The sequence below is a fragment of the Rattus rattus genome, chromosome 3, assembly GCF_011064425.1.
Source record: "Rattus rattus isolate New Zealand chromosome 3, Rrattus_CSIRO_v1, whole genome shotgun sequence".
Lineage (NCBI taxonomy): Eukaryota > Metazoa > Chordata > Mammalia > Rodentia > Muridae > Rattus > Rattus rattus.
In genome coordinates this window covers 122423995-122449282 of record NC_046156.1, presented here as the reverse complement: position 1 = coordinate 122449282, position 25288 = coordinate 122423995, and the positions used below count along the sequence as shown (strand labels likewise).

The 25288-nt window shown below is 42.7% G+C and overlaps 1 protein-coding gene across 1 annotated transcript in view; it reads left to right on the top strand.

Moving 5' to 3' along the window:
* The window catches only part of Mfn1 (mitofusin 1), a 45049-nt gene that overhangs the window by 16502 nt on the left and 3259 nt on the right, over positions 1-25288 (top strand). The window contains exons 7-17 of the mRNA XM_032898540.1: positions 81-188; positions 3482-3635; positions 4815-4882; positions 13678-13799; positions 15175-15301; positions 15536-15640; positions 15972-16074; positions 16479-16708; positions 19324-19476; positions 20498-20694; positions 24272-24406. Of these exons, the coding sequence (XP_032754431.1) occupies positions 81-188; positions 3482-3635; positions 4815-4882; positions 13678-13799; positions 15175-15301; positions 15536-15640; positions 15972-16074; positions 16479-16708; positions 19324-19476; positions 20498-20694; positions 24272-24406 (1502 nt within the window). The remainder of the gene's footprint in view (positions 1-80; positions 189-3481; positions 3636-4814; positions 4883-13677; positions 13800-15174; positions 15302-15535; positions 15641-15971; positions 16075-16478; positions 16709-19323; positions 19477-20497; positions 20695-24271; positions 24407-25288) is intronic.

Below are 25288 nucleotides of genomic sequence, written 5' to 3'. Positions count from 1 at the left end.
TGGATCACTGTGCTTCAAATGGTTCAGTATACATGTAAATAGAAAATATTTTTTAAAGTGTTGTTTTTGGCATTTTTCAGGAGAAACATTTTTTCCATAAGGTGAATGAGCGGCTCTCCAAGCCAAACATTTTTATCCTGAATAATCGTTGGGATGCTTCTGCTTCAGAGCCAGAATATATGGAGGATGTAAGTTTTTCCCCTTTTGTTTTGAACTGCACTCATGTTCATTGTTGTCTGAGAAAAGAGTAGACAAGAGGGTGTCTTGTGAAGTCAGTCTCTGATTGTGAAAATAATATGAATATAGCTATGTCTCATGATACACACTCTAATCAAGGCTAAAAGGATCAGGAGTTCAAGACCAACATAAGCTTGGTAGTAAGCAGTAGTTTGAGGCCAGTGTGAGCTCTACAGGACTGAAAAAACTGAAAGAAAAAGAGTATGGTTTCAGAAAACCTACAGGGGTTTGTAGTAGGCATCTGAAATATACACTCCTACTTGTTTCAGAACGTGAAACTTATTTTTTTTGTTTCAGTTTTTTCATATGTGAACGCTTTGCCTCCATGTATGCACCACTTACACGCTTGGTACCAGGGAGACTAGAATGGGGCATTGGTAGAACTGGAGCTGTAAGACAGTTGTGAGCTGTCGTGGGCTGCTGGGAGTTGGACTCAAGTCCTCTGCAAGAGCAGCTGTACTCTTAGCCACTTAGTCATCTCTCTAGCCCCATGTTTAACTTTTTATCAAAGTATAGAATACATAACAGAAACATGCCTACCTGCGTCATAAGTGCATGACTCTGGATTCTCACCAGGTTCACACACCTGCCCTAGAATGCAGGTAGAACAGCATACCTGACACACAGAGCTCCTCACGGCCTTTGGCCTCTTTCTATTTTGGTTTCTCGATTTGCTTTTGATATGGAGTCTCTTGTGGTGCAGCCTGGCCTCAGACTCACTGAGGCTTGCCTTTAACTCTTCATCCTCCTGTGTTACTTCCCTAGTGCTGAGATCACAGATAATGTGCCACCTGGTTTACACGGTGCTGGGAATTGAACCTAGGACTTACATACTGAGCTTTTATCTTCCACTCACTTTAGAAAGAATTTGGCATTTAAGAGCCGGGTGTGGTGGTGCATGCTTTTTGATCCCAACACTCTCGACCACTGGTTCTCAACCTTCTCAATGCTGTGACCCTTTAATAATTTCTCATGTGTGGCGATCCCTAATCACAAAGTTATTTTGTTGCTACTTCCTAAGTATAATTTTGCTATAATTATGTAAGCGTCTGATATGTAGGGTATATGACCCCAAAGGGGTCTTGACCCACAGATTGAGAAACACTGCTCTACGACATAGGTAGATCTCTGAGTTTAAGGCCAGCATGATCAAAAAAAGTAAGTTTCAGGCTAGCCAAACCTATATAGTGAGATTCTGTCTCAAAACAAAACAAAACAGTATACCCAAAGGCATTTGATATATGTGTTGATCAATTTTTTGGTTATTATTACAGCATAGTTGAAGCTCTTGGTTTCAAAGGCTCCAGTGTGTGGTGAGAATGTGAATCACAGAAAGAGCAGCTCACCACAAGGTGGCCTAGAACAGGGAGGGTGGGAAATGAGCAGGCCTGTTCTTCCGTCACAGACACTTACTAATCTCCTAGTTCTTCTCTGGTTAGTCAGTAGTAGCCTTCACAGTATAGAAGTAGTATGTATTTAATTTGGTATGTTTCTGATTTTAGTTGTGTGGTTTATAAACATGAAACATTGTTCGCCAACCCCCCACACACACACACATACTCTCTCTCTGTCTCTCTCTCTGTGTGTCTGTCTGTCTGTCTCTCTGTGTCTCTGTCTGTCTGTCTCTGTCTGTCTGTCTCTGTTTCTCTGTGTGTGTCTCTCTGTCTCTCTCTGTCTGTCTCTCTGTCTCTGTCTCTCTCTCTCTCCTGTATGTATGTCTGCGTGAGGGTATCAGAAGCCCTGGAATGAGTTACAGACAGGTGTGGACCGACATGTGGTTCCTTCAAATTGAATTCAGGTCCTCTGGAAGAGCAGCCCAGTGCTCTTAACTGCCGAGCCCTCTCTCCAGCCCCTGATCATTACTCTTTAGGAACTGCAGAATTAGTATATCCTTGCAGAATAGCTCACTAGCTCAACGTTTCTCTTTAGCTTAAATTTTCTTTTTGTTTTGTTTATGTTGTAAGCCTCTGCCTCCAGGGTGCTGGGTTAAAGGTGTGCTATACACTGTCTGCTTTGTGTTGTTGTTAAAGATTCTTTTTGTTTTTTTTTTTGTTTTTTGTATTTTTTTCTGACACTGGGGACTAAACTCAGGGCTTTCGTGCATTCAAGGTAAGCACTAAGAAGTTACATCTTCAACCTGGTCTTTTCCCCTCTAACAGGGTTTGTTAATATCCCAGACTGGTCTTGAACTCACTTTATAGCCAAAGATAGACCTTGAACTCTTGCTTCTGCCCCTCCAAGTAGATTATTTGTGTTACAAGCTTTTGACACCATAGTTGGCTTTCTTTCTATATACTCATGAACATGTCTGTGTGGGAATCCAAAGAGGCCAGAAGAGGACACTGCATCCCCTAGAGCTACAGACACTGGTGGCTGCGAGCTACTTGATATAGTTGTGAGAGCAGTGAGGGTTTGCAAAGCTAAGCCATTTCTCTAGTTCCAGTTTCCATGTTCTTAAGAAAAATAGACTTAAGTTTTGATCTAAAATGAAGAAAATGGCTTTATTTTACATTCTTATTGTAGCACTTCCTGATTTTTAAAGTTATTAACAGCCTTACTGTTATTAAAGTTTGGAAAACAACTAAAAACTAAAAGCACTACCCATTTTCTTGGATGTTGCATGCCCGCCACTATTATTAATATGCATATTAGTCTATGCGTATTATCCTATGCATATAAACCTTAATATAAATTAACTTTCCCCATTAATTAGGTAGGCATTAATACTTGTTTGTGAGGTTTCGTAATGCTTGGGTGTAGTATTCGATGTTCTAAAGGAAGATTATTCAGCAGAGATTTCCTGCCATCGAGGATCAGACTTTATTGGTATTTCCTGCATTCAATAAGTATATGGGAATAATTAATTTATATCGCTGTGTGAGTGTTACCAGCAGCTTAAGGAAGAAAGTGTATTTGGGCTTCTGGCTCCAGAGGGATAATGGTGTGTCGTGGCTGCAGGCATGGCAGATGGAGAAGAAGTAGAGAAGACAAACTGGGAGTGTGGAGAGGCCTTGAGTTCTCAAAGCCACCTCCTAAGACACTTGGTCTGGCAAAGCCAAACCTCCTAAGCCTTCCTGAACAGTGCCACCAACTGGATACCAAGTATTTACATTTCCAAGTCTGTAGCAGCCCTTTCTCATTTGAAGCAGCACAGTCACTCTTTAGTGTACTGTAGTGCAGACCCATGGCTGATGGCTATTATTTTTTATCTTTTAAGTTGTTAAAATTCTCGTGCTCCTTGCAGGTGCGCAGACAGCACATGGAAAGATGTCTTCACTTCTTGGTAGAAGAGCTCAAGGTTGTGAGTCCTTTAGAAGCTCGGAATCGGATCTTTTTTGTTTCAGCCAAGGAAGTTCTCAACTCCAGAATGAATAAAGCCCAGGGGATGCCAGAAGGTGGTATGTAAAATGAGCATTTCCTTCCTAAACGTAAACATAGATTATAACAGAACAATAGCATGCTGAAAATCTTACCTTGTCCCCTGCTTACCTGCAGCTTCAGTAGCCTATGCTCAGCGGCGTGCAGTATTACTATATGGCAAGTGTTAAGTCATCAGGTTATGAGTAGTGTGATGAGCTCTCCCATCGTCTCAGGCAACAGAAGGTTTCCTGTTCAGTCTGTTCAAACAGTGCCTAGCTGTCTTATCAGCCAGCACATTACTGCATGGCTGTATTGAACAGAAACCCTTATTGTACTGAAGAATGGCCCACATGGAGAGTGCCTACTGGTGCAGGCAGTTTAGTCACACCCAGTGTAGGCCGCAGAGTACTTTCTTTAGGTGAGATACTTGACTTAGTAAAGTTTGTTAGATTCTGTACAAACAATCTATAAAACTACAGAGATGCAAAAAGAAATTTATACTAATATGTCAGTATAACTCTAACTTCAAAAGATATGGCCTCAGTGCATACTAAATGCTACAAGAGATGAAAGGACATAAACTTCGTGTGTGTGTGTGTGTGTGTGTGTGTGTGTGTGTGTGTGTGTGTGTGTGTGTGTGTGTGTGTGTAGAAGATAAACATTGTGTCCTGGTTAGATTTCTGTCAGTCTGACACAAGCTAGGATGACTGGAGAAGAGAAATCTTCTGTTGAAACACCACCTCTATAGACTGACATGTGAGCATGTCTCTGGTACATTTTCCTATTAGTGCACCTCTGGGCAGGTAGGTGGACCTGGGTAGCATAAGAAAGCCAGTTGAGCAAGCTATGGAGAGCAAGCCAGGCAACGGTTGTCTTCCATGGCCTCTGCTTTGACTCTTGCCTTGAGTTCCTGCCCTGACTAAACTTCATGATGGTGGAGATGGGAACAGGTAAGCCGAACTTACTCCCCATGCTGTTGGGTTTGACTGTGATGTTTTCTCACAGTGATAGAAGGCAACCAAACTAGTGCATGTACATAATACAGGGTTTATATTCTGCCCTGTCCACCAGCCATGAGGAGTCTTACAACATCTGTGTCGTGGGTAAAGGGATTATTTATTATACTGGATTAAAAAAAATGTTTGCCAAAGGCAGGCTGCATAGTGAGGTCTTGTCTCACAAAGCAGAACAAATAAACCAGATTTCCTCTGTTACAGGAGGGGCGCTCGCAGAGGGATTCCAGGCGAGATTACAGGAGTTTCAAAATTTTGAACAAACTTTTGAGGTAGGAATATAATTACTACCGGCTTATCAATGGCACAGGTCAGAGAGTACTATAACCTTTATTGTCTATCTTTGTCAATAACCTCTGTTGTTATTAAGTGTAGTCCTGACAACAGCAAGTGAGACGAGAAAGATTTGAAGAAAAGAAGCCCCTGCAGAAAGGACAACCTGTAAGAATTGGGAAAGATGTGTTCTGCTTTTATGTTTATAAATGAAAAAGTGATCTGGTACTGCATGTGTTGTCCAGTGGATGGCATTCCTTGTATTCATACACGTGGAGCAAGAGCAGCAGTAATTGCTGTTGGAGCAGATGGTGGTTGTCCAGCAGTGGCTCTGCACACCTTCAATCCCAGCTCTCGGGAGGCAAAGGCAGGCATCTCGAGTTCAAGGCCAGCCTGGTCTACAGAGTGGAGTTCCAGGGCAACTAGGGCTACACAGAGAATCCCTGTCTCAGGGTCGGAGGGTGGGGCAAAGTGAGGCCTGTTCATTGTCTCTATGAAGAGCGCTGCACCAAATGAAAAAGAACATTGAGAATGCCCTTTGACAAAATTATCTTGCATTTCTACACTGTATTGCCACTTACTAATTCTCATTTTGTGCCACATGTTTTGAGCAAGTGTATGAACATAAAAATAATTCTGATGTGGCTCTGGTACGTAGGAGTTTAGTAGGAAAGCACCACAGTGTGGAGGGGCTGATGTATGTGCAACATGGAGCAGAAGGGGAGTCATGGGCTTTCTATGGCTTTGCTAAAGCACCATGTGCAAAAGCAGACTGCAAAGACTCACTTCATTTATGGCTCTCAGATCAGACTCATCACTGACAGAAGTCAGTCAGGGCAGGAACTCAGACTAGGAACCCGGAGGCAGGAGCTGAAGCAGAGACCATGGAGAAGGACCACATGGCTCCACGTGACTTGCTCAGTTTCCTTTTTTGTTTGTATTTCATTCTTTCGAGATGGTTTCTGTTCAGCCTTGGCTCTCCTGGATCTCACTCTGTAGACTAGGCTGCTCTTGAACTCAGAGATCCACCTGCCTCTGCCTGCTGGGTGCTGGGATTAAAGGTGTGATCCACCGCATCTAGCTCAATTTGCTTTTTATACAATCCCGGATAACACAGTCCAGGGATGGCACTGCCCACTGTGAGCTGAGCCCTCCTATGTCAGTCATCCATAAAGAAAGTGCCCCACACACTGCGCATGGACCAATCTGATGTGGGCATTTTCTGAATTAAATTTCCCTCCTCATAGATGACCCTGGATCAGGTCAAGATGACAAAAAGTACTGGGTGTGCAGAGCGAATTGATCTTGGGTTGTAGGCATTTAATTTTTCCCAAAATTAGAATTCATGCTACGTTAAGTCAGATGTTCTCTGGATGTTGACATTTAAGTCCTTATGCAGCCCCACTCACTCTAGTTCTGTTTTTCCCTGTCACCTTTTGTCAGGGTATAAAGACTTCAGAATTAGAAAATGTCCACAATATTCCCTGTAAAGACCAATTGCTGTAATAGAGGATATGAATGAAGAGTGTACCACACTGAGCCTTTTAAACAAGAATTCGTGCATTATTTGTGAGAGGGATCACTATGAGCTGCCTTTATAAGAGACCCCTGGACTTCCATAGGTGTCTCAGGCCAAGCCATTGGATACATGAGTCCTAGCCTCTCAAAGACCATTATTTCTTCCCATTTTTCTGAAAAATAGGGACCTGATGTTAACCATTGCTTCATCTGTGTGGAATATAGAGTTATTCCAGCCATCCCCTCCAAGTATATGTCGCTTTTTTTTTTTTTAACCAACATCGTTCTGCTCTGCACCTGTGCTCTCTCTTACTAGCTCACGGTACATGCTTGATTCCTAGAATGTCTCAGAAGGGCTGGGACTGGAGAGCATAGCTCTTGGATTGCAGAGCACTGGTTCCCAAACCTAGCTGATCAACAGAATTTGGGGCAGGGTGCCTTGAAAAACTCAGTCTCCTAATCTTCCCATTGACCTAAGGATGGCCTAAGAATGTGTGTATACACATACACACACACACACACACACACACACACACACACACACATGTGCAAAGCTCCCAAATTGTAATGCATTCTGATTTAGGAATATCCATAAGTCTATATATGTGCACACACTACACATAGCTTGTAGTGCTGTGTTAGGCAGTGGTTCTAACATTGAGCTCCATTCCTAGTGTCTTTTTAAAAAGTTGTTTTATTAGTATTGACCTCCCTCTTACCCTCTCTCTCCCTCCCTCCATTTCCCTCTCCCTCTCTCTCCCCCTCCCTCCCTCCCTCCCTCCCTCCTCCATTTCCCATCTCCTCTGTGTGTGTGTGTGTGTGTGTGTGTGTATGTCTGTGTGTGTGTGTGTGTGTTGGGTATCTGTGAGTGCAGGTGTATGTGTCAGTCAGAGGGCAACTTTCCGGAATGTGGTTTCTATTTCCACTGTGGGTTCACAGGATTGTTAGGCTTGTATGTCAAGCACTTTTACCTGCAAAGCCACCTTGCTAGACTTGTTTTTGTTGTTGCTGTTGTTTTCCTAAGATTGAGTCTTGCTATATAGCTCAGACTGTTCATGAACTCTTGCTAATAAGTAGGATAGACTGCCCTCTAACTCACAGTTCTCATTCATTGGCTCCCAAGTGCTGATATTATAGGTATGTGCCACCGTGCTTAGACCTAAAATATTTTTAGAAGAAACTTGGCAGTTCATTTTAAAAATTCTAATAGGGCACTCTGGTTTCACTTTAAATTTATTTTTTTTTTTAAGATTTTATTTTATTGTATATGAGTACACTGTAGCTGCCTTCAGACACACCAGAAGAGGGCATCAGATCTCATTACAGATGGTTGTGAGCCACCATGTGGTTGCTGGGATTTGAACTCAGGACCTCAGGAAGAGCAGTCGGTGCTCTTAACCACTAAGCCATCTCTCCAGCCCCCCTGGTTTCACTTTAAATCACATAAATCTTTTACTGTTTAAGATTTGTGATTTTCATCTGGGAATGTAAATGTTATATATGGGAAATTTGTTCTCGGGCAGTAGCTGTTAGGCAAGATCATGGGAATTGTCGGGGTTTATAGTTTGAAGCTTTGTTTAGAGCTGTGGTTATGCTAACATGGTAGTGCGTGCCTGTAACTCCAGCATATAGGAGGCAAGGCAAGAAGATTGGAAGTTAGAGGCGAGCCTACCGCAAAGAAAATCATCTACAACCTGTAGTTAAAGGGGACTCAAAATCATTTCAAAATTTCAAAAGGAATGATCAGTAAGTTTTTTTTAATCTGTATACACTATCAAGAAGTACCAAATAATTTCTTGGTGCTTGAGTTGAATGAATTGTCAGTTAATTTCCTTGAAATTAATTTTTTTTTCTTAAGTGAGAGAGAATGTGTGGGGGTGGGAGAGAATGTGTGGGATGGGAGAGAATGTGTGGGTGGGGGGGTGGGAGAGAATGTGTGGGGTGGGAGAGAATGTGTGGGGTGGGGAGAATGTGTGGGGTGGGAGAGAATGTGTGGGGTGGGAGAGAATGTGTGGGGGGGGAGAGAATGTGTGGGGGTGGGAGAGAATGTGTGGGGATGGGAGAGAATGTGAGGTGGGGAGAGAATGTGTGAGGTGGGGAGAGAATGTGGGGTGGGAGAGAATGTGTGGGATGGGAGAGAATGTGTGGGGTGGGGAGAGAATGTGTGGGGTGGGAGAGAATGTGTGGGGTGGGGAGAGAATGTGTGGGGTGGGAGAGAATGTGTGGGGGTGGGAGAGAATGTGTGGGATGGGAGAGAATGTGGGGTGGGAGAGAATGTGTGGGGGTGGGGGAGAATGTGTGGGGTGGGAGAGAATGTGTGGGGTGGGAGAGAATGTGTGGGGGTGGGAGAGAATGTGTGGGTGGGAGAGAATGTGTGGGGGTGGGGAGAGAATGTGTTGGGGTGGGAGAGAATGTGTGGGATGGGAGAGAATGTGTGGGATGGGGAGAGAATGTGTGGGGTGGGAGAGAATGTGTGGGGGTGGGGAGAGAATGTGTGGGATGGGGAGAGAATGTGGGGTGGGAGAGAATGTGTGGGATGGGAGAGAATGTGTGGGTGGGAGAGAATGTGTGGGGTGGGAGAGAATGTGTGGGGGTGGGAGAGAATGTGTGGGGTGGGAGAGAATGTGTGGGGTGGGAGAGAATGTGTGGGGTGGGCTTGACGGCCAGAGGGGTGGTGTCAGATGCCTTGGAGCTGAGGTTGCAGGTGGCCATCAGCTGCCTGACTTGGGTTCTGAGAGCCAAGCTTGGATCTTCGGCAAGAGCAGGATCCTTTTTTTTTTTTTTTTTTATTATTATTATTAACTTGAGTATTTCTTATATACATTTTGAGTGTTATTCCTTTCCCGGTTTCGGGCAAACATCCCCTCCCCCTCCCCTTCCTTATGGGTGTTCCCTCCCAACCCTCCCCCCCATTGCTGCCCTCTCCCCAACAGTCTAGTTCACTAGGGGTTCAGTCTTAGCAGGACCCAGGGCTTCCCCTTCCACTGGTGAAGAGCAGGATCCTTAAGCACAGCCCTCTGAAGAGGGCTTTTTAAAATCTGTTGGTGACTTAAGATTTCTCTGTTGGTTGAGTTGGCCTTTCCTTCTGCTTTTAAGAGAAGGCGTGTGCCTGCGGGTTACAGTATCCAGTTTAGTTTTTACTGTCTTTATCTGCTTCACGTTTATTTATTCTTTCCTTTTTTTTTTCTTTTTTCTTTTTTTCGGAGCTGGGGACCGAACCCAGGGCCTTGCGCTTGCTAGGCAAGCGCTCTACCACTGAGCTAAATCCCCAACCCCTATTCTTTTCCTTTTGAAACAGGAGCTCGTTATGTAGCCTTAGTTGGCTTAAAACTCATTATGTAGACCAGGCTAGGCTCAAAAATCACAGACACTCGCCTGCATTTGCCTCCCATGGCTGGGATTACATTTTAGTTTTTAAAAAGTAATTATAAATTATTTGATGGTTTCATACTTTTACATAACATATTTTAATCACTTTTAATCCTTCTCTCATATTCCTTTCTCTCCTCACCTTTTGCTGGGAGTCGTTTGTCCGTTTCCTTTTGTTTTTTGAGATCAGTTTTCTCCGTGTATCCGACTGTCCCGGAACTCACGGAAACCTACTTGCCTTTGCCTTTGGTGTGCTGGGATTAAATGCTTACCACTGCCTGGCCTCATTTTTAATTACTATTTTAATAATTAAACTAGTTTTTATTATTGATATTTTCTTATTGATAAAGGAATTGTTTAAACTGATGTTTAGATTTTTTTCTTAATTTTTGTTTATTTCTTGATTGTGTGTGTGTGTTATAATCACTCAATAATGCCTTATATGCATTTTCTCTTTATATTTGAAGTTTATTTCTTTGTGGGCTTTTGATGAATTTAATCATTCCATTATCTTTTAATGATTTTTTTTAAGATTTATTTTTAATTGGTGGCGAGTGGGTATGCTGTTACAGTTGCCCAGAGGACAGAGGTGTGAGGTGTCCCTGAAGCTGAAGTGCTTTGAGCCATCTGAGTGCTTGCTGGCAGTCAGACTTGGATCCTGTGCTGGAGCAGCCCGTGCACTCAGCTGCCAAAGCTAGCTCTCCATCCTACATCCTGGGAATCAGTGTGGTCTCTGCATGGGACTAATTTGATTCAGGACCTAAGTATGTCTAACATACAGACTCCTGACTTAAACAAGGCTGGGAAGTTTTACTTTTTAAACGTGCCTGGGAGTGATCTTACTACGAGGACCTACTCTGCACAGGCTTGTCTGTCACCGTCGCCTCGTCTTCATGGGTTTGCTCTGTGAGGAAGAAAGTGTCCCCTCCCCTCCCCTCCCCTCCCCTCCCCTCCTCTTCCCTTCTCTTTTCTCATGTTGTCTTTTCTGAGACAGGGTTTCCCTATGTAACCCTGGCTGGCCTTGAATGTCCCCCTTTTTAAAAACACAAGTGTTGATGTTTTTTATTTTGGGTCATGGTCTCTGTTAAGCTGGCCTTGAACTCCTGGTCTGAATAACCACCCCCACCCCCAGTCAGAGTACTGGGGACACAGGTGTGACTCTGTGCCTGGCGTTTGGTAGTGAGGTCCAGAGACCAGACCTTGATATACAGGAGAAAGCCACGTTCATGGCTGTCGTCCGAGCCACTGGGAGACTAGGTCAAAAGAGTCCCTGAACCCAGGGTCTCAGGGCTATCCTGCATATTTACTGAGAAACAGTGAGACGGTTTCTTTAAACAAATAAACTGTGTGTGTATGTATGTATAAAAATAGTGCATATCTACCTGTGTGGTACATCTCAGTAAGAGTTAAGTTCATCCTCTGTTTTGCACTTTCAGTTTAAAACATACTAAAATAACATTCTTGGGTGTTTGTAATTGTATATTATTAATAAACCGACTTCTTTAGATGTTAATAAGAAATCAGAAAACTACCTGTGCTTATCATTTGTTTCTCGGTTTTTAAATTTGAAAGTCTACAGGATATTCTAACAAAATAGAATTGAGTAGTTGGTTAGTGTTTTCTAAGCAGAGTTCACAGAGTTCCTGATAGAGTAACTGCAAAGTGTGTACCGTGCACTCCTAGTGAAGACGTGTTCATTCAGGAGTGTTAGGACTTCCTCTGGAAGCTCCTTTAGGTCCTGGAGAAGGGCGTCTCTTCTTGTTTGCTCACCAGTGCGTGACTTGAGTCAGTGCCTCCTGGGCCTGGCAGTCGGAGGCCTCTTCACTCCGTCTAGTCAGCTCTAACGCTGTGCTGTCTTCTGTGCACTAGGTCTTCATTGCTGACATCTAGATCTGCTTCATCGAGGAACCTTTCTGTTAATTTTTTCTTCTAAAATTACTTTTATGCTTTTGTTATAATTTTGTGGAAATTGGTTTGGCACATTTGCAGGCAGTTAGTTAAAAGACAATCAAAGCTGAGTTTAATCATTTAGAAATCAGTAGCTAATAAGTCAGTTACTTACAGCTGGGTAATGGTCAGTGGTTCTAATGAAGGGAATGTCCAAAGAGGTTCTCTGCTTTAGACTAATAGAACAGGAACAGAGCAGCTTTCTTGCCAGTAGAAGTTCTGGGAATGATTGGGCTGTCATAACAAGCTGTTGACTAAATGAATGGCTCTCATGTTCTCGGCCTAAAGAAAGGAATTGTTCTGTTTTCCATACCTCAAACAAATATTGAAGAAAGAGCTACACAGCAAAAGATGATAGGGTTTTTTCTGAGTGACACACACAGGTAATTTTTTAGAGACAGAAGACTTAATACATGTTGTGAATAGTACATTCAATGAACATGTAGCATACAGATGATTTCAGTGTAAGAAACACAGAACTAGAATATTGAGTAAGTAGCTATTAAAGAAGCTTGGAAGTTGCTTATTTGACAGAGGAACAGTATCAAGCTCCAAAAAGTAATTACCACAAATTGAATTAGCTAAATATGTACATATACATATTAGGATACATATGCTTATTATAAATATATATATTTAAAAGATGGATTCATAGCACAAGGATTGTGTGACCCAAATTAAAAAAAATACCATAGAAATAGAAAATAAGGCCATTTCCTTAAGCAAGTTGTATGCCATGTGGGCTAGCATCATTGTTGAAAGACCATATAGTCTTTTTTCTTAGTACTTCAAGTGTTCAAAGGTTATATCAGTGCAGAATTTTACTTTCTTGGAGATAAAAATTGAATGAGGGTAGTTGCAACTATTTTAATTTTTAATGATGAAAAATTTAAAATTGTATGCCATATTACACATATTAAAAATTAAAACAAAAAGTTTATGAATCAGATGTGTCTATCAATTTATGTGATACATTCTGACATAGTCTAGTTTAAAAGAAACAAAATGCACAGTTGGCTAGAGTGGCACATGCCTGACATTTAATTTCAGGGCCAACCTGAGTTACACAGAGTTATAGGAGCCTGCGTTATATATAAAAATCTGTATTAAAAGCAAGCATGAAGAACCAGAAATAGTGATTCTTGTCTATAATCACAGCACTTGGGAAGCCGAGGCAGGAGGATTGCTGTGAGTTGGAGGCCAGCATGGGCTACAGAGTGAAACATACTTCAAAACACAGCACGCGTGCACACACACACACACACAAACACACACACACACACACACACACACCCTAGAACAAAACAGACTAAAAGAAAAAGGTGGGGAGGGCTCTCTTGTCAGGAGACACTGACTAATTTAACTATAGCTGCATTGAAGGTGAGACAGTCAAGCTGAGTGTCCTTCAGGCCTGTGCAATGTGCTGCAGGCCTGTGCACTGTGCTGCAGTCTAATGGTCTCTGAGACAGCCGCATGTGGTTCTCTATATATTTTAAAATACTTAAGTGGTTAATGATAATTTGAACTGCTCATATAGTAATCCTTAGATACTCTGAATTCTAAAACTCAGACTTTGATTATATATTGCAAGCAAATAATCAAAACAAGATAAACAGACTAGAAATCAGATGGGTATTCTCACAGGGCCAGGCATGACCCTTAGGAGAGTGCCGCTTGTTTGTTTGTTTGTTGTTTGTTTGTATTACTCATTTATTATTTGTTGTGTAGCAACCTACTGCACATTACTGTGTGACGATGCACAAAACTATAAACTTGCTGTTTAGCTCTTCTTTTGAGTTTGCTTAATCTTTGTAGTTTTTAAGTTGTGTTTCATTATTTGATTTGTTTTGTCTCTCCTTTGTGTTTCGGTTTAAGTTAAATCAGCAAGTTTTTGTGTTTGAATTCCTGAAAGTGTTGGGATGGAATTGCAGTAATGTGTTATGGCTTGGGCCCCTCGCAGGAGTGTATCTCGCAGTCAGCAGTGAAAACAAAGTTTGAACAGCACACTATCAGAGCTAAACAGATACTAGACACTGTGAAAAACATACTGGACTCAGTAAACGTGGCAGCAGCAGAGAAGAGGTAGGCACCCCTCTATTATGACCCCAGGTTACTGTCATTGTGTCAGGCCTTCAGGGATGAGGCTTGCAGTGGTATGGGGGATACTTTGGCACTAAGACCAGTTTTGTGATTTTACTTGTGCCTGCTTGTGTGTTTTCTAATGAACATTGGAAGATGATTATTTACTGTATGACCTTCCCTGGATGGCTGTGTATGGATTATGACTTTAAAGTGTGAGTAGCTTTAGAGTGTCTTCATGGCAGAGGAAGATGTCTTCAAGCAGAAGCATGTGAAGAATTCCAAACCAGGTGATGCTCTGTTTACCTTGAGAATTCACAGCCCTTCTGTAAACTTGGAAATAGGATGTGAAGGTACTGAACCGTCACACCCTTCCAGATGTGGGGCAGGCCGTTTTAGGCTACATGTCTTTTTTTTTTTTTTAGTATAAAACTTGACATACTTGGGAACAAAGATGAAGATGTTATTGGATATCACAATTGCAATGCTGTCAGGCCTCATGGAACCATAGCTAGCTTAGTCAATTCAAGGAAGTATAGAAAACATCACAGATTAAGTCAACATAGGATACGACTGAAGAGTGCTTGTGAGATAGAGTCTAGCTTAAAACTCCCGGCACTCCTCATGCCTCAGCCTCCCAAACACGGATTGCAGGCTTCATCCACTAAGCCTTGCTAAAACTGGTGTTTGTCTGCAAGCTCTCTGCCACTGGCCTTAAAATCGAAGTTTTGAAAGTGTGCATTTTTGCTGAGAACATCTCCCACCCTGAATAGTCTACTCAACTTACTTCATCTTTTATAACACGTGACACACAATAATAACACACAAAGATAGGCTTTAAGGACAACGCCTGGAGGTGAATGCTGCTAGTTTTCTTGAAAGGCTCTCAGGTCCTAGTTTTCCCATCCTGCAGGGGTCCACAGACCTCCCACCTCTAGTCAGGTAGTGGGTATGGTAGGCTTTGTGGGCCACACCATCTCTTTTGTGCCCACTAACTAGAGTGCATAGGTAACAGAGGGAGCTTTGGCTTCTCACTGCTGTTTACTCCACTTGCTGACTAACTGAGTTATTGGTGAGTTCCTGTTTCAGTTTTTCTGTGTGGAGACTTACAAGCCTTGTGAGTTTGTTTTGTTTTTATTTTATTTATTTATTTTTTTTGTAGGATGCAGATAATTCTGGAGAGTCAAGGTCATTTATGTTGAGCCAGCTACTTGAAGGATTTAAATGCAATTGTAGTCCTTTCAGACTTTAATACAGGATTTCTTTGTGTATGTTATGCTAATTAATGGTTCCAAATATAAATGAATGACCTTGCTTAATTAATTGCCTTACGACTTTACCATGCCCCGAATATTGATTGCTCTTCATAATAAAATAGGGTTTATTCAATGGAAGAGAGGGAAGACCAAATCGACAGACTGGACTTTATTCGAAACCAGATGAACCTTTTAACGATGGATGTTAAGAAGAAGATCAAGGAGGTCACGGAGGAGGTGGCAAACAAGGTAAGGGGACTGTCACTGTCACCATATCTGGAAGTCGCAGTATGTGTTAGCACTGCAGTGCTGTCTGTCTCTCACCTCAGCTGAGTCTGTGTCCCCTGGCTTTGTATTGAGTACTTGGTAATGATTTTAAAGTTTTATCTTGTGTGTTCATTTGAGGGGCTGTCTTGTTTTGCAGCCTGGCTGGCTGCGAATTACTTTAATGTTTAACTCTGAGTTTTTTTTTAATGTTTTCAGGTTTCTTGTGCAATGACAGATGAGATTTGTCGCCTGTCTGTTTTGGTTGATGAGTTTTGTTCTGAGTTTCATCCTACCCCCAGTGTGCTGAAAGTGTATAAGAGTGTAAGTTCAAGTTGCCGAGCGCTCACTTAGAAGCTGCTTGCTTGCTGTTATCTATGGGTGTGCTTAGTGAACTTGGCCGTTTCAGTGCAGTCTTGGCCGTCAGTGTGCAGATGAGGACGGCTCCCATGCTCTGGTAATAAGTGCACACTCTTCACATGTGAAATTGCAGAGGGACTGGGGATGGAGCTCAGTGGTCAAGCATGTGCTTAGCAAGTGTGAAGCTCTTGGTTCAGTTGTCAGCACCCACCCAAAAAATCATATTGACAGTTTATAAAATCTACCTACTTTCTGTGGAAAAAACAACATGCACATTTCTAATCGTCATTGACAGGAATTAAATAAGCACATAGAAGATGGCATGGGAAGAAATTTGGCTGATCGGTGCACCAGTGAAGTCAATGCCTCCATTCTTCAATCTCAGCAAGAAATCATTGGTAATGCTCACATCTACAGGGTCATGTGTAGCCTACCTCCCTCCCCCCTTCTCTGCCTCCCTCTCTCCCCACTTCTTTCATTTTTTTTTTATGACTTCGCAGAGCGACTTTTTTTTTTTTATTTATATGTGTACTCTGTAGCTGTTTTCAGACACCAGAAGAGATCATCGGACCCCATTACAGATGGTTGTGAGCCACCATGTGGTTGCTGGGAATTGAACTCAGGACCTCTGGAAGAGCAGTCAGTTCTCTTAGCCACTGAGTCATCTCTCCAACTCCTCCCCTCCCCCCTTTCTTTAATCAAGGGTTGTCTTTATCTGAGTGCATTGCTTGGAAGGCAAGACATTACATAATATATTATGTTCTACTGTTTGTAAAAAATAAATATAATCTTTTTTTTCCAGAAAATTTGAAGCCACTACTTCCAGCTGGTATACAGAATAAACTTCATACATTAATCCCTTGCAAAAAGTTTGATCTCAGCTATGATCTCAATTGCCACAAGCTGTGTTCGGATTTTCAAGAAGACATTGTGTTTCGGTTTTCCCTGGGCTGGTCTTCCCTTGTACATCGATTCCTGGGTTCTACAAATGCACAGAGGGTGCTGCTTGGGCTGTCAGAGCCTATCTTTCAGGTATGCACCTTGAGTCTGCCAATTAGAACTCTTGGGTTGTTTATGCAGATTTCTCTTACAAAGCTGGATTACTTGAACCTGACTATTTATGTGTGTGTGTCTGTCTTGTAAAGCCTCTTCTGAATTGGGTTTTGTTTGCCCATTATCATATACATGCATGCTCCTGTGCACGTAGGTTCCACGTGCAGGTCAGAGGACGTGTAGGAGTCAGTTTTCTGCTTCTACCGTGTGGCTCCTGGGGCTTTGCAGGAAGCGCCTTTACCCTCTGTGCCATCTTTAGAACCTAAGAAATTTGTGTTTTCTTAAAAAATAAATTAGAATAAGCTTTAAATTTTATTAGTTTTATAATTTTTGAGGAGATTTATGGAGTGTAAGACCACCCCAGACGCCGGAGAGATGGTGCAGCAGTTAAAGGCACTTCTTGCTCTTGCAGACGACCTGAGTAACTTCTCAGTGCCCGCCTTGGATGTCTTAAAACCACACGTACTCCAGCTCCAGAGGATCTGACAAGGTCTTCTGGCCTCCAAAAGTACCTGCCCTCACATGTCATGCATGCGCACTGCTGCATATTAGTAATAACGGTGAGAAGTCATCAGCACAATCGAGCTGAAAGGCATTTCTGTTGAGGCTGGAGAAATGGCTCACTGATTGATTTAGAGTGCATGCTGTTTGTACAGAGCCTGACCCACACTGGGGACTTCACTGCTGTCTGTAACTCTAGCTTCAGGGTGTCGGATACCCTCTTCTGGCCTTTGTAGGCACTGGCACTTAGGTGCACATGCTCTCCCCATGTACGTACACATAATTTAAAAAATAACAATATTTTTGTTCTTCTCCAAAGACTCCTCATGCCCATTTATAGCAGGTCACCATTCCTATCTCTGGGTTCACCACTAACCAATTTCGTTAATTTGGATTTGCTTTCTGAACGTGTTCTATGATGTCTCAGGTGTTTGGGCCTAGGCCACTTAGGATGTTTTCAGGGTTTGTCCTCAAAGTACAAGTGTTGTAGCACTCCACTCCGGGTGACTGAGTTCTGTAACAACTAGAACATATTCTATTTCTCCTTCTCCAAGTGGCCCATAGTGTGGTAGCTGGCTTTGCAAGAAAGACATTGCCAAAGGAACCTGCAGACATGTAGCCCTTGAGGAGGAGTTGGACTATTGGTGTCCATGGAGACAGTGAGAGTGAGACTGGTATTTCATACCTGAGTGGGATCCACTATGTACATTTAAAGTTAATTTTTATATACAATACTCATTTATACTCAAAGGTTCCCTTCCCCAGTGCTCAATGCCCACTCTGCTCTCAGTCTGCCCTCCCGTCTGCCCCTTTGTCCTAGACAGTTTTGCTCCTGTTTGTGTTCCCGGTGTACACGAGAAGCACACACCCTCTCGTTGTCTGTCTTACCTGCTAAGTGTGAACCGGCATCTCATGGCAGGTGTACACGAGAAGCACACACCCTCTCGTTGTCTGTCTTACCTGCTAAGTGTGAACCGGCATCTCATGGCAGGTGTACACGAGAAGCACACACCCTCTCGTTGTCTGTCTTACCTGCTAAGTGTGAACCGGCATCTCATGGCAGGTGTACACGAGAAGCACACACCCTCTCGTTGTCTGTCTTACCTGCTAAGTGTGAACCGGCATCTCATGGCAGGTTCGCTTTACATTGTCCTCGTGACTGACTTGGAACAGGTTTTCTTATGCTTGTTAAATAAGCCCTTTGTGTTCTATTGAGAAATATTTTAGTTGTACTAGTTGGCCACTATTATGTTTTAGGGATTCTTTCTATCTTCTGCATGTAAAGTTACTTTATAAGTAGGTGATATCCAAATATATTTTTCTGATGTGGGGCTTATCTTTTAATCTTCTTTGGTGTGCTTTGAAATTTAAAAGGTTGGTTTGTTGAGGTGGTAGGTTCTTTCTGAACGTGGCCTGTGTGAGCCAGAGTGGCCTTGTTATGACAAATCCTCCTACCTCAACCTCTTGAGTGCTAGAATTGCAGGCAGGAGTCCTCATATCCAGCAAAAAGTTTTTATCTTTTAAATGTTTTATTTATCATATTGACTTCTTGTCTGCCTTGGAGAGTATCAGACATGACAATAAGAGTCCACACTCTAACTTGGTTCTCCTGTTGAAACTCCAGTTCAGGGGATATAGCATTTTGGGTTATACTGCATATACATGTACACACACACACACACACACACACACACACACACACACACACACACACACACACACACACACTTAAATGTAAGGAAAGTTAATTTAAAAGAAGTTTTAATTCATATTGATTTAATGTTAAATTTGTTCTTTATATATCATTAGTTCACATTATAAAAAATAATTCGTGTGAAGGTGCACATTTGTAATCTCAGCAGTCTGACAGCTGAGGCGAAAGACTGAGTTTGAGCTCTAGGCTAGCCTAGGTGACAAGTTACCCCTCTCATCCTGCCACCCCCACTCTCCCCAAAAAGAACTTCCAGCATATTTGTATTTTCTTCCTTTGTGTTATGTTCATTAGTTGCAACCCCCCGCCCAATAGTCTGCTTTAGTTTTAAAAACAACTTTGTAAATTTAACTGTTCTGTTTTTTTCTCCTAAATCCATCAGGTCCCTAGATCTTTAGCTTCAACTCCTACTGCTCCTTCTAACCCAGCAGCACCAGATAATGCAGCCCAGGAAGAGCTCATGATCACACTGATCACAGGATTGGCATCCCTCACGTCTAGAACCTCCATGGGCATCATAGTTGTTGGGGGCGTGGTAAGAAACAGTTCTTTCATAAAGTTATGATTGTATTCTCAGGAGCTATCAAGCATCTGAAAATCAGTGGGTTAAAGTAGTGACTAAAATTTTACAGCTATAACTTATCTTGACACGTGCACATTCACACATGCATGCACATGCACACACACCTCCTACCTTCTACCCATACCTCAACCTGTAATTTTACGATGAAAGTCCTACCGGCTCTCCAGTTGGGTTTTGTTTGCTGCTTGTTTTTTCCTTGGGGCAGTACGCAGGTAATTCACTGTAACACTGAATGACATCCCTAGCCTTATCTGGCTTTTAAGAAAAAGACCTATTTTCTCACCATAGCACACAAGTAAGTGGTACTTACGTACTGGCAAAACAAGAAGGGCCCAGTGGAAGACAGGCTATAATCCAAGTTGGTAGGGTGTTTGCCTTTCTTTTGTGAGGCTGAGTTTGATCCTTGACACCAAACAAGATGTCCTATGTGGCTGTCTCAGATAACCAGTGGGAGGTGTCTTAAATATTAAAGACTTAGTAAGTCATCTTCAGGATTGATTGAACTCAGAGTATGTCTGTGCTCTTATAATGTTTGAAACATTCAAACTAATTTTTTTTTTGAATATCAAGTTAGGGCTGGAGAGATGACTAAGAACACTAGATGGTCTTCCAGAGGATCCCTGCTTGGTTCCCAGAACCCACTTGGCAGCCCAGCCATTTGTAATTCTAATCCCAGAGGTTCTGAAGCTCTCTCCTGCCTCCACGGTCATTACTCACTCACCCGGCACACATGCATGGATGCAGGCAGAACACTTAAAATCTTTATAAAGGGCAAGAAGGTGCTTGATTCAGCCTATCAGATGTGGCAAGCTATGAAAGCCCATCCTGAGATTTGTACATTTTTCCACAAGATTCCTTTGTGAGGAAGGTATATCCACTTCTAGAAGATGAACCAGTGGTCACAGTGCCTTTCATGGTTGTACCCTCACAGTATGTTTTCTCCTTATGGTGGGCGACGACTTTTATCTTTCAGATTTGGAAAACAGTGGGCTGGAAACTCATCTCTGTCACCTTAAGTATGTATGGAGCTTTGTACCTTTATGAAAGACTGACTTGGACTACCCGTGCGAAAGAGAGAGCGTTTAAGCAGCAGTTTGTAAACTATGCAACTGAAAAACTGCAGATGATTGTGAAGTTCACAAGTGCAAACTGCAGCCACCAAGTCCAGCAGTAAGTGCCATTCATCTGACAGCAGGCTCGCTCCAGGCCATGGACAGCATATAAAGCCACCACGGCAGGAAGAGCTCACCCTGCTTCTGCTTCTCTCACCCCTCGCGTTCCCTGGTAGATTAAGTTTGAACATTTGGAATTTGGTGTATTGGAGCCCTTTAGAAGGCACAAGGGCTTTTAACAAATACTTCTTCAGCAGGCCTGAGTTTTGACCCTTTTAGGTTACTTGTGGTTCCTTCATCATGAAGATTTAGAATTTATTAAGGGGCTCAATTGTGGACAGATTCCTGATGGTTTTGTTTCATTAAGGCAGTGTCTCATTGTAGCCCAGGCTGGCCTCTAACTCATGGTAGTCTTGTGCCTCAGCCCGCTGAGTCCACTTTGTCCTGATGCTTTTATGATGAATAGAATGTTCTTTTTACTATCATAGCCCAAACTTTAGGAGTATTAACTGTACTGGCTTTTAGATTTCAAGAGACCTTTCTTAGAGATCTAGGTCTACCCAGTTTCTCCTCTTTTTTTTTTTTTTTTTTTTTTTAAGTTGTTGAGTAATATCTCACTGTGTAGCTCCGGCTGATCTTGACTTCAGAGATCTTCCTGCCTCTGCTTCTTGAGTGCTGGGATTAAAGGTAAAGGCTCCCATATCTGCCATAAAAATATTTTGTTTTTCAGATTTATCTTATTGATTTGAGTGCATACGTGTCTGTTTACTGTTCTAGAAGTGGTGGGACCTGGCAGAGTGGAGCCAGTAAACGAGGTGAATTGACATCTCACACAATGGCCAGCCTTCTTCAGAGCATCTGACACTCTGTACTCTGAGGTTAAGAAGAGTCTCATGAGTAAAGTGTACAGTCATGAGGGCAAGTTACACGTGGTGAACAAGCTGCCCATGGCAAAAATGTGTTTTCCACTGAGGCATATAAACAAATAACACTAGCCAGTTGTTAAGAACAAGAAACCGAGGTCATAGTTTTTTGTCTTGTTTCCTTGGAGTTTTCTCACAAGAACTCAGAATTCTCCTCATATGACTCCATTCTAGGACTGTGTTTTTACATTTCTGTGCACCACATGTGTGCCTAGTGTCCTTGAAGGTCAAAAGAGCACATCAGATCCCCTGGAATTGGAGGTACATGGCTGTGAGCTACCATGTGGATGCCAGGAACCAAACCCAGGTCCTAAACAAGTAGTCTTAACCACAGAGCCATCTCCAAACCCCCAGGTTCTACTTTTGTAACAATTAAATATTTACAAAAAATTTATTGAATTCCCTTTAAACCAAGGTGCAGTATTATGCATTTAAATGTATTTGAAGCAGAGTTAAACGGCCCTAGAGGCTCTTAGCCCAAAGAGGACAAAGCAGATTACACGTAAGGGAAGGGAAAGTGGGGGCAGGCAGGACCCCACAGAGAACAGTCCCCAGTAAAGGCTTCACAGGAGCAGCTAGCACACGAGGTTTGAACATGCACAATAAGCAGCTGGGAGAACAGCAGTGTGCTCAAGAATATGAAGAAGAAATTCCAGTGTGGATTCAAGGGATTTGGTTCCTAAGACGGCCATCTATATGCACAGCTTAGAATCTGGATGACTGGGAGTTTCAGGAGTTTGGCTCTGAAACCAATCACTTTTAGTGGTGTAGTATATAGAATTATTTAGACAGGAGGCAGGAATTAACTAGTAAAACTGTTTGGGACACCAGGTGAAAACAAGGAGAAGCTGCACCATTGAGGACATCTTGATGGTCGGTCACTATTGTGGCCCTTAGGCTTTCCAGCCATAGAGGACAGTTGATTGCCTTGCTCCCTAGGCATGTGCATGGCTCCTTTGGATACCATTAGAGCCTGTGCATCTTGCATGTTGGTTCTAGACAGTTTCACCAAGTCTTATGTCTGATGTGTGCCATCTTCATCAATATGGTTTTACCTTCAAGTTCTGGGAAGCAACCAAGGATAGTGGTACTAGCCTGTGTGGTTTTGAGAAATCTCTTGGACTTCCCTACCTAGCAATTCAAGGGGAGGTGTTGTAGTAGATTAATCCACTCTGCTTGCCTGGTGGCAGCATGAAGTCCTCGATACCACCCTAATGTTGTGGAGTTTTGAATGAAAGACACGTACACACAGCCTTATTTTTTAATATGCCTTAAGCAGCTCAATGGCTGGGCCACTCCCAAACCTCCACATGGCTAGCACACGCTCCCTTCTGATATTCCTGAATTATTACTTAGTAAACCTATATTCCACCCTGGCCACCCCAGGCTGTAGCTCTCTGCGCCTCGATCCCTGACTCTAACACGTTGGCTGTCTCGCTGTCCTGCACTTCTCAGGCCTGAATCTTCCTACTAACCTGCATGGCAGCTGTGAACCCATCTTCCCTGTGGTCCCTTACCCCGGAAATCTAAAGTCCGGCCTCTGTCTCCCTGCCCAGCCATTGGCCGCTGGCAAGTTCATCTGCCAATCAGAGCCAGCTGGGGACAGGGACCCTTGGCACCTCACACGCAGAATTCTTGTGCACCTTTGTGAAGTTGTAATGCAAGCTTTAAACCAAGTCCACAATGGGGAGGTTTTCCATGCATGGCACTGGGATTTTTGCTAAGCACTCTGACTCTTGTGGGGAATATTACCACCCCAAGATCTATAAATAAGAGATAACATGTAGCTGGGAGGTGGTAGCACACGCCTTTATTAATCAGATTTCTGAGTTTGAGGCTAGTTTTGTCTATAGAATGAGTTCTAAGATAGCCAGGGCTACACAGAGAAATCCTGTCTCAAAACAAACAAACAAACAAACAAAATGGGGGGTAGAGAGGGAGGGGACTGACTGAGGTGGGGGTTCTGACTGAAAAACAGAGACACAGAAAGAATGCATGGTGTTTGTCTTTCTGGGTGTGGTTTCCTTCCTCAATGTGATCTTTTCTTTTTCTTTTTTTTTCCAGAGCTGGGGACCGAACCCAGGGCCTTGCGCTTGCCACTGAGCTAAATCCCCAACCCCTCTATTCTAATCTTTTAAACTAATTTGGTCACCTCCCGGTCAAAATTCCTGAGATGTTTGCATTTTATGGCTTTCTTGAGATGTTTTCTCTCGGTGTCCTTTGCTTTGTAGAAGCTTTTCAGTTTATGAGGTTCCATTTGTCATTTGTTGGTCATAATTCCTGAGCTGAGGAGCTCTGTTCCAGAAGTCCTCTCCTGCACTTCTGTCCTGTAGGCTGCTGCCTCATTTATCCTGGCAGTCTTAACACTTTGTCTCCCGAGTGGCCACATCCTGTTTGTATGCACGCCCTTTGGTAGCAGTAGCACAGCCTTGTGAGCATGTTGTCTTGAAGCAGAGTAAAGGAGTCTGTAGTTACCATCAGTTTACAAGTGCCATACTGTCTTTATGGCTTAGCTGTTAAGATTTTCTCTTTAGCTGGGCATAGTGGCCCATGCCTTTAGTCCCAGCACTCCGGAGATCTCTGAGCTGAGGCCAGCCTGGTCTGAGTTCCAGGACAGTTGGGGCCATACAGAGAAATCCTGTCTCAAAAAACAAAACAAAATTTTTCTCTTTAATATGTTTTAGGAAACATTCATATTTTTTTTTCTTTTAGAGAAATGGCCACCACTTTTGCTCGACTGTGCCAACAAGTTGATGTTACTCAGAAACATCTAGAAGAAGAAATTGCTAGATTATCCAAAGAGATTGACCAACTGGAGAAAATACAAAACAATTCAAAGCTCTTAAGGTAATAAACCTTTTGTTGGTTTTTGTTGTTGTTTAGAGACAAGATTTCTCTGTGGAGTCCTGACTATCCTGGAACTCACTCTGTAGACCAGGCTAGCCTCGTACTCAGATCTGCTTGCCCGTGCTTCCCAAGTACTGGGACTAAAGATGTGTGCCACCACTGCCTGGCTTAAGATCAGCTTTTTCACCATCATAACATAACATTCAAAATGCAGTTATATGAAGTCACTAATGGCTTTGTATATATAACTTAAATTAACTTTCTGTGTTGCTTTCGATTAAGAATTTCCATGTTTGCAGCTGGAGATGTGTCTCAGCTTTTAAGAGCACTTGCTGCTTTTGCAGAGGACCTCCTTGGGTTTGGTGGCTCCCAGCACTCACATGGACCTCATAAAACTGAAAAACCTCTGTACAGCAAAGGGCGCCCAGCAGCCACTTGTAACTCCAGTTTCCAGAGAGTCTGGCTTTAGTCAGCACAGAAAGGCTTGAATAAAATTTCTTATGACACTTCAAAATATGGTAAATAAAATGTATCTTGAAAAAAACTAAATAAAATTTGTTTTATTAGCAAAGTCTTCCTAATATGGACATTATAGAACGAGAGTCCATGTTTAATTCCCTATACCTTGGAACTTGAGTAAAAGCCAGTTGCTTCAGGAGAGTTCATCTGAATTAAAAAGAGTTTTATAGGACTTTTACTATCTGTTAGGCTAGGACAGTTCTCTTTTAGAACAGAAGTTCAGTAAAAATGACAGTGGGGCATTGTGGCTGCACCTGGGTGCCCAGCACCTAGGAGACAGGAGTAGGTTCAAAGTCTCCTCAGGAACACAGCAAGTTCAGGGTTGTGGGTCAGTGGACGGCGCCAGGAACCTTGGTAAGGTTG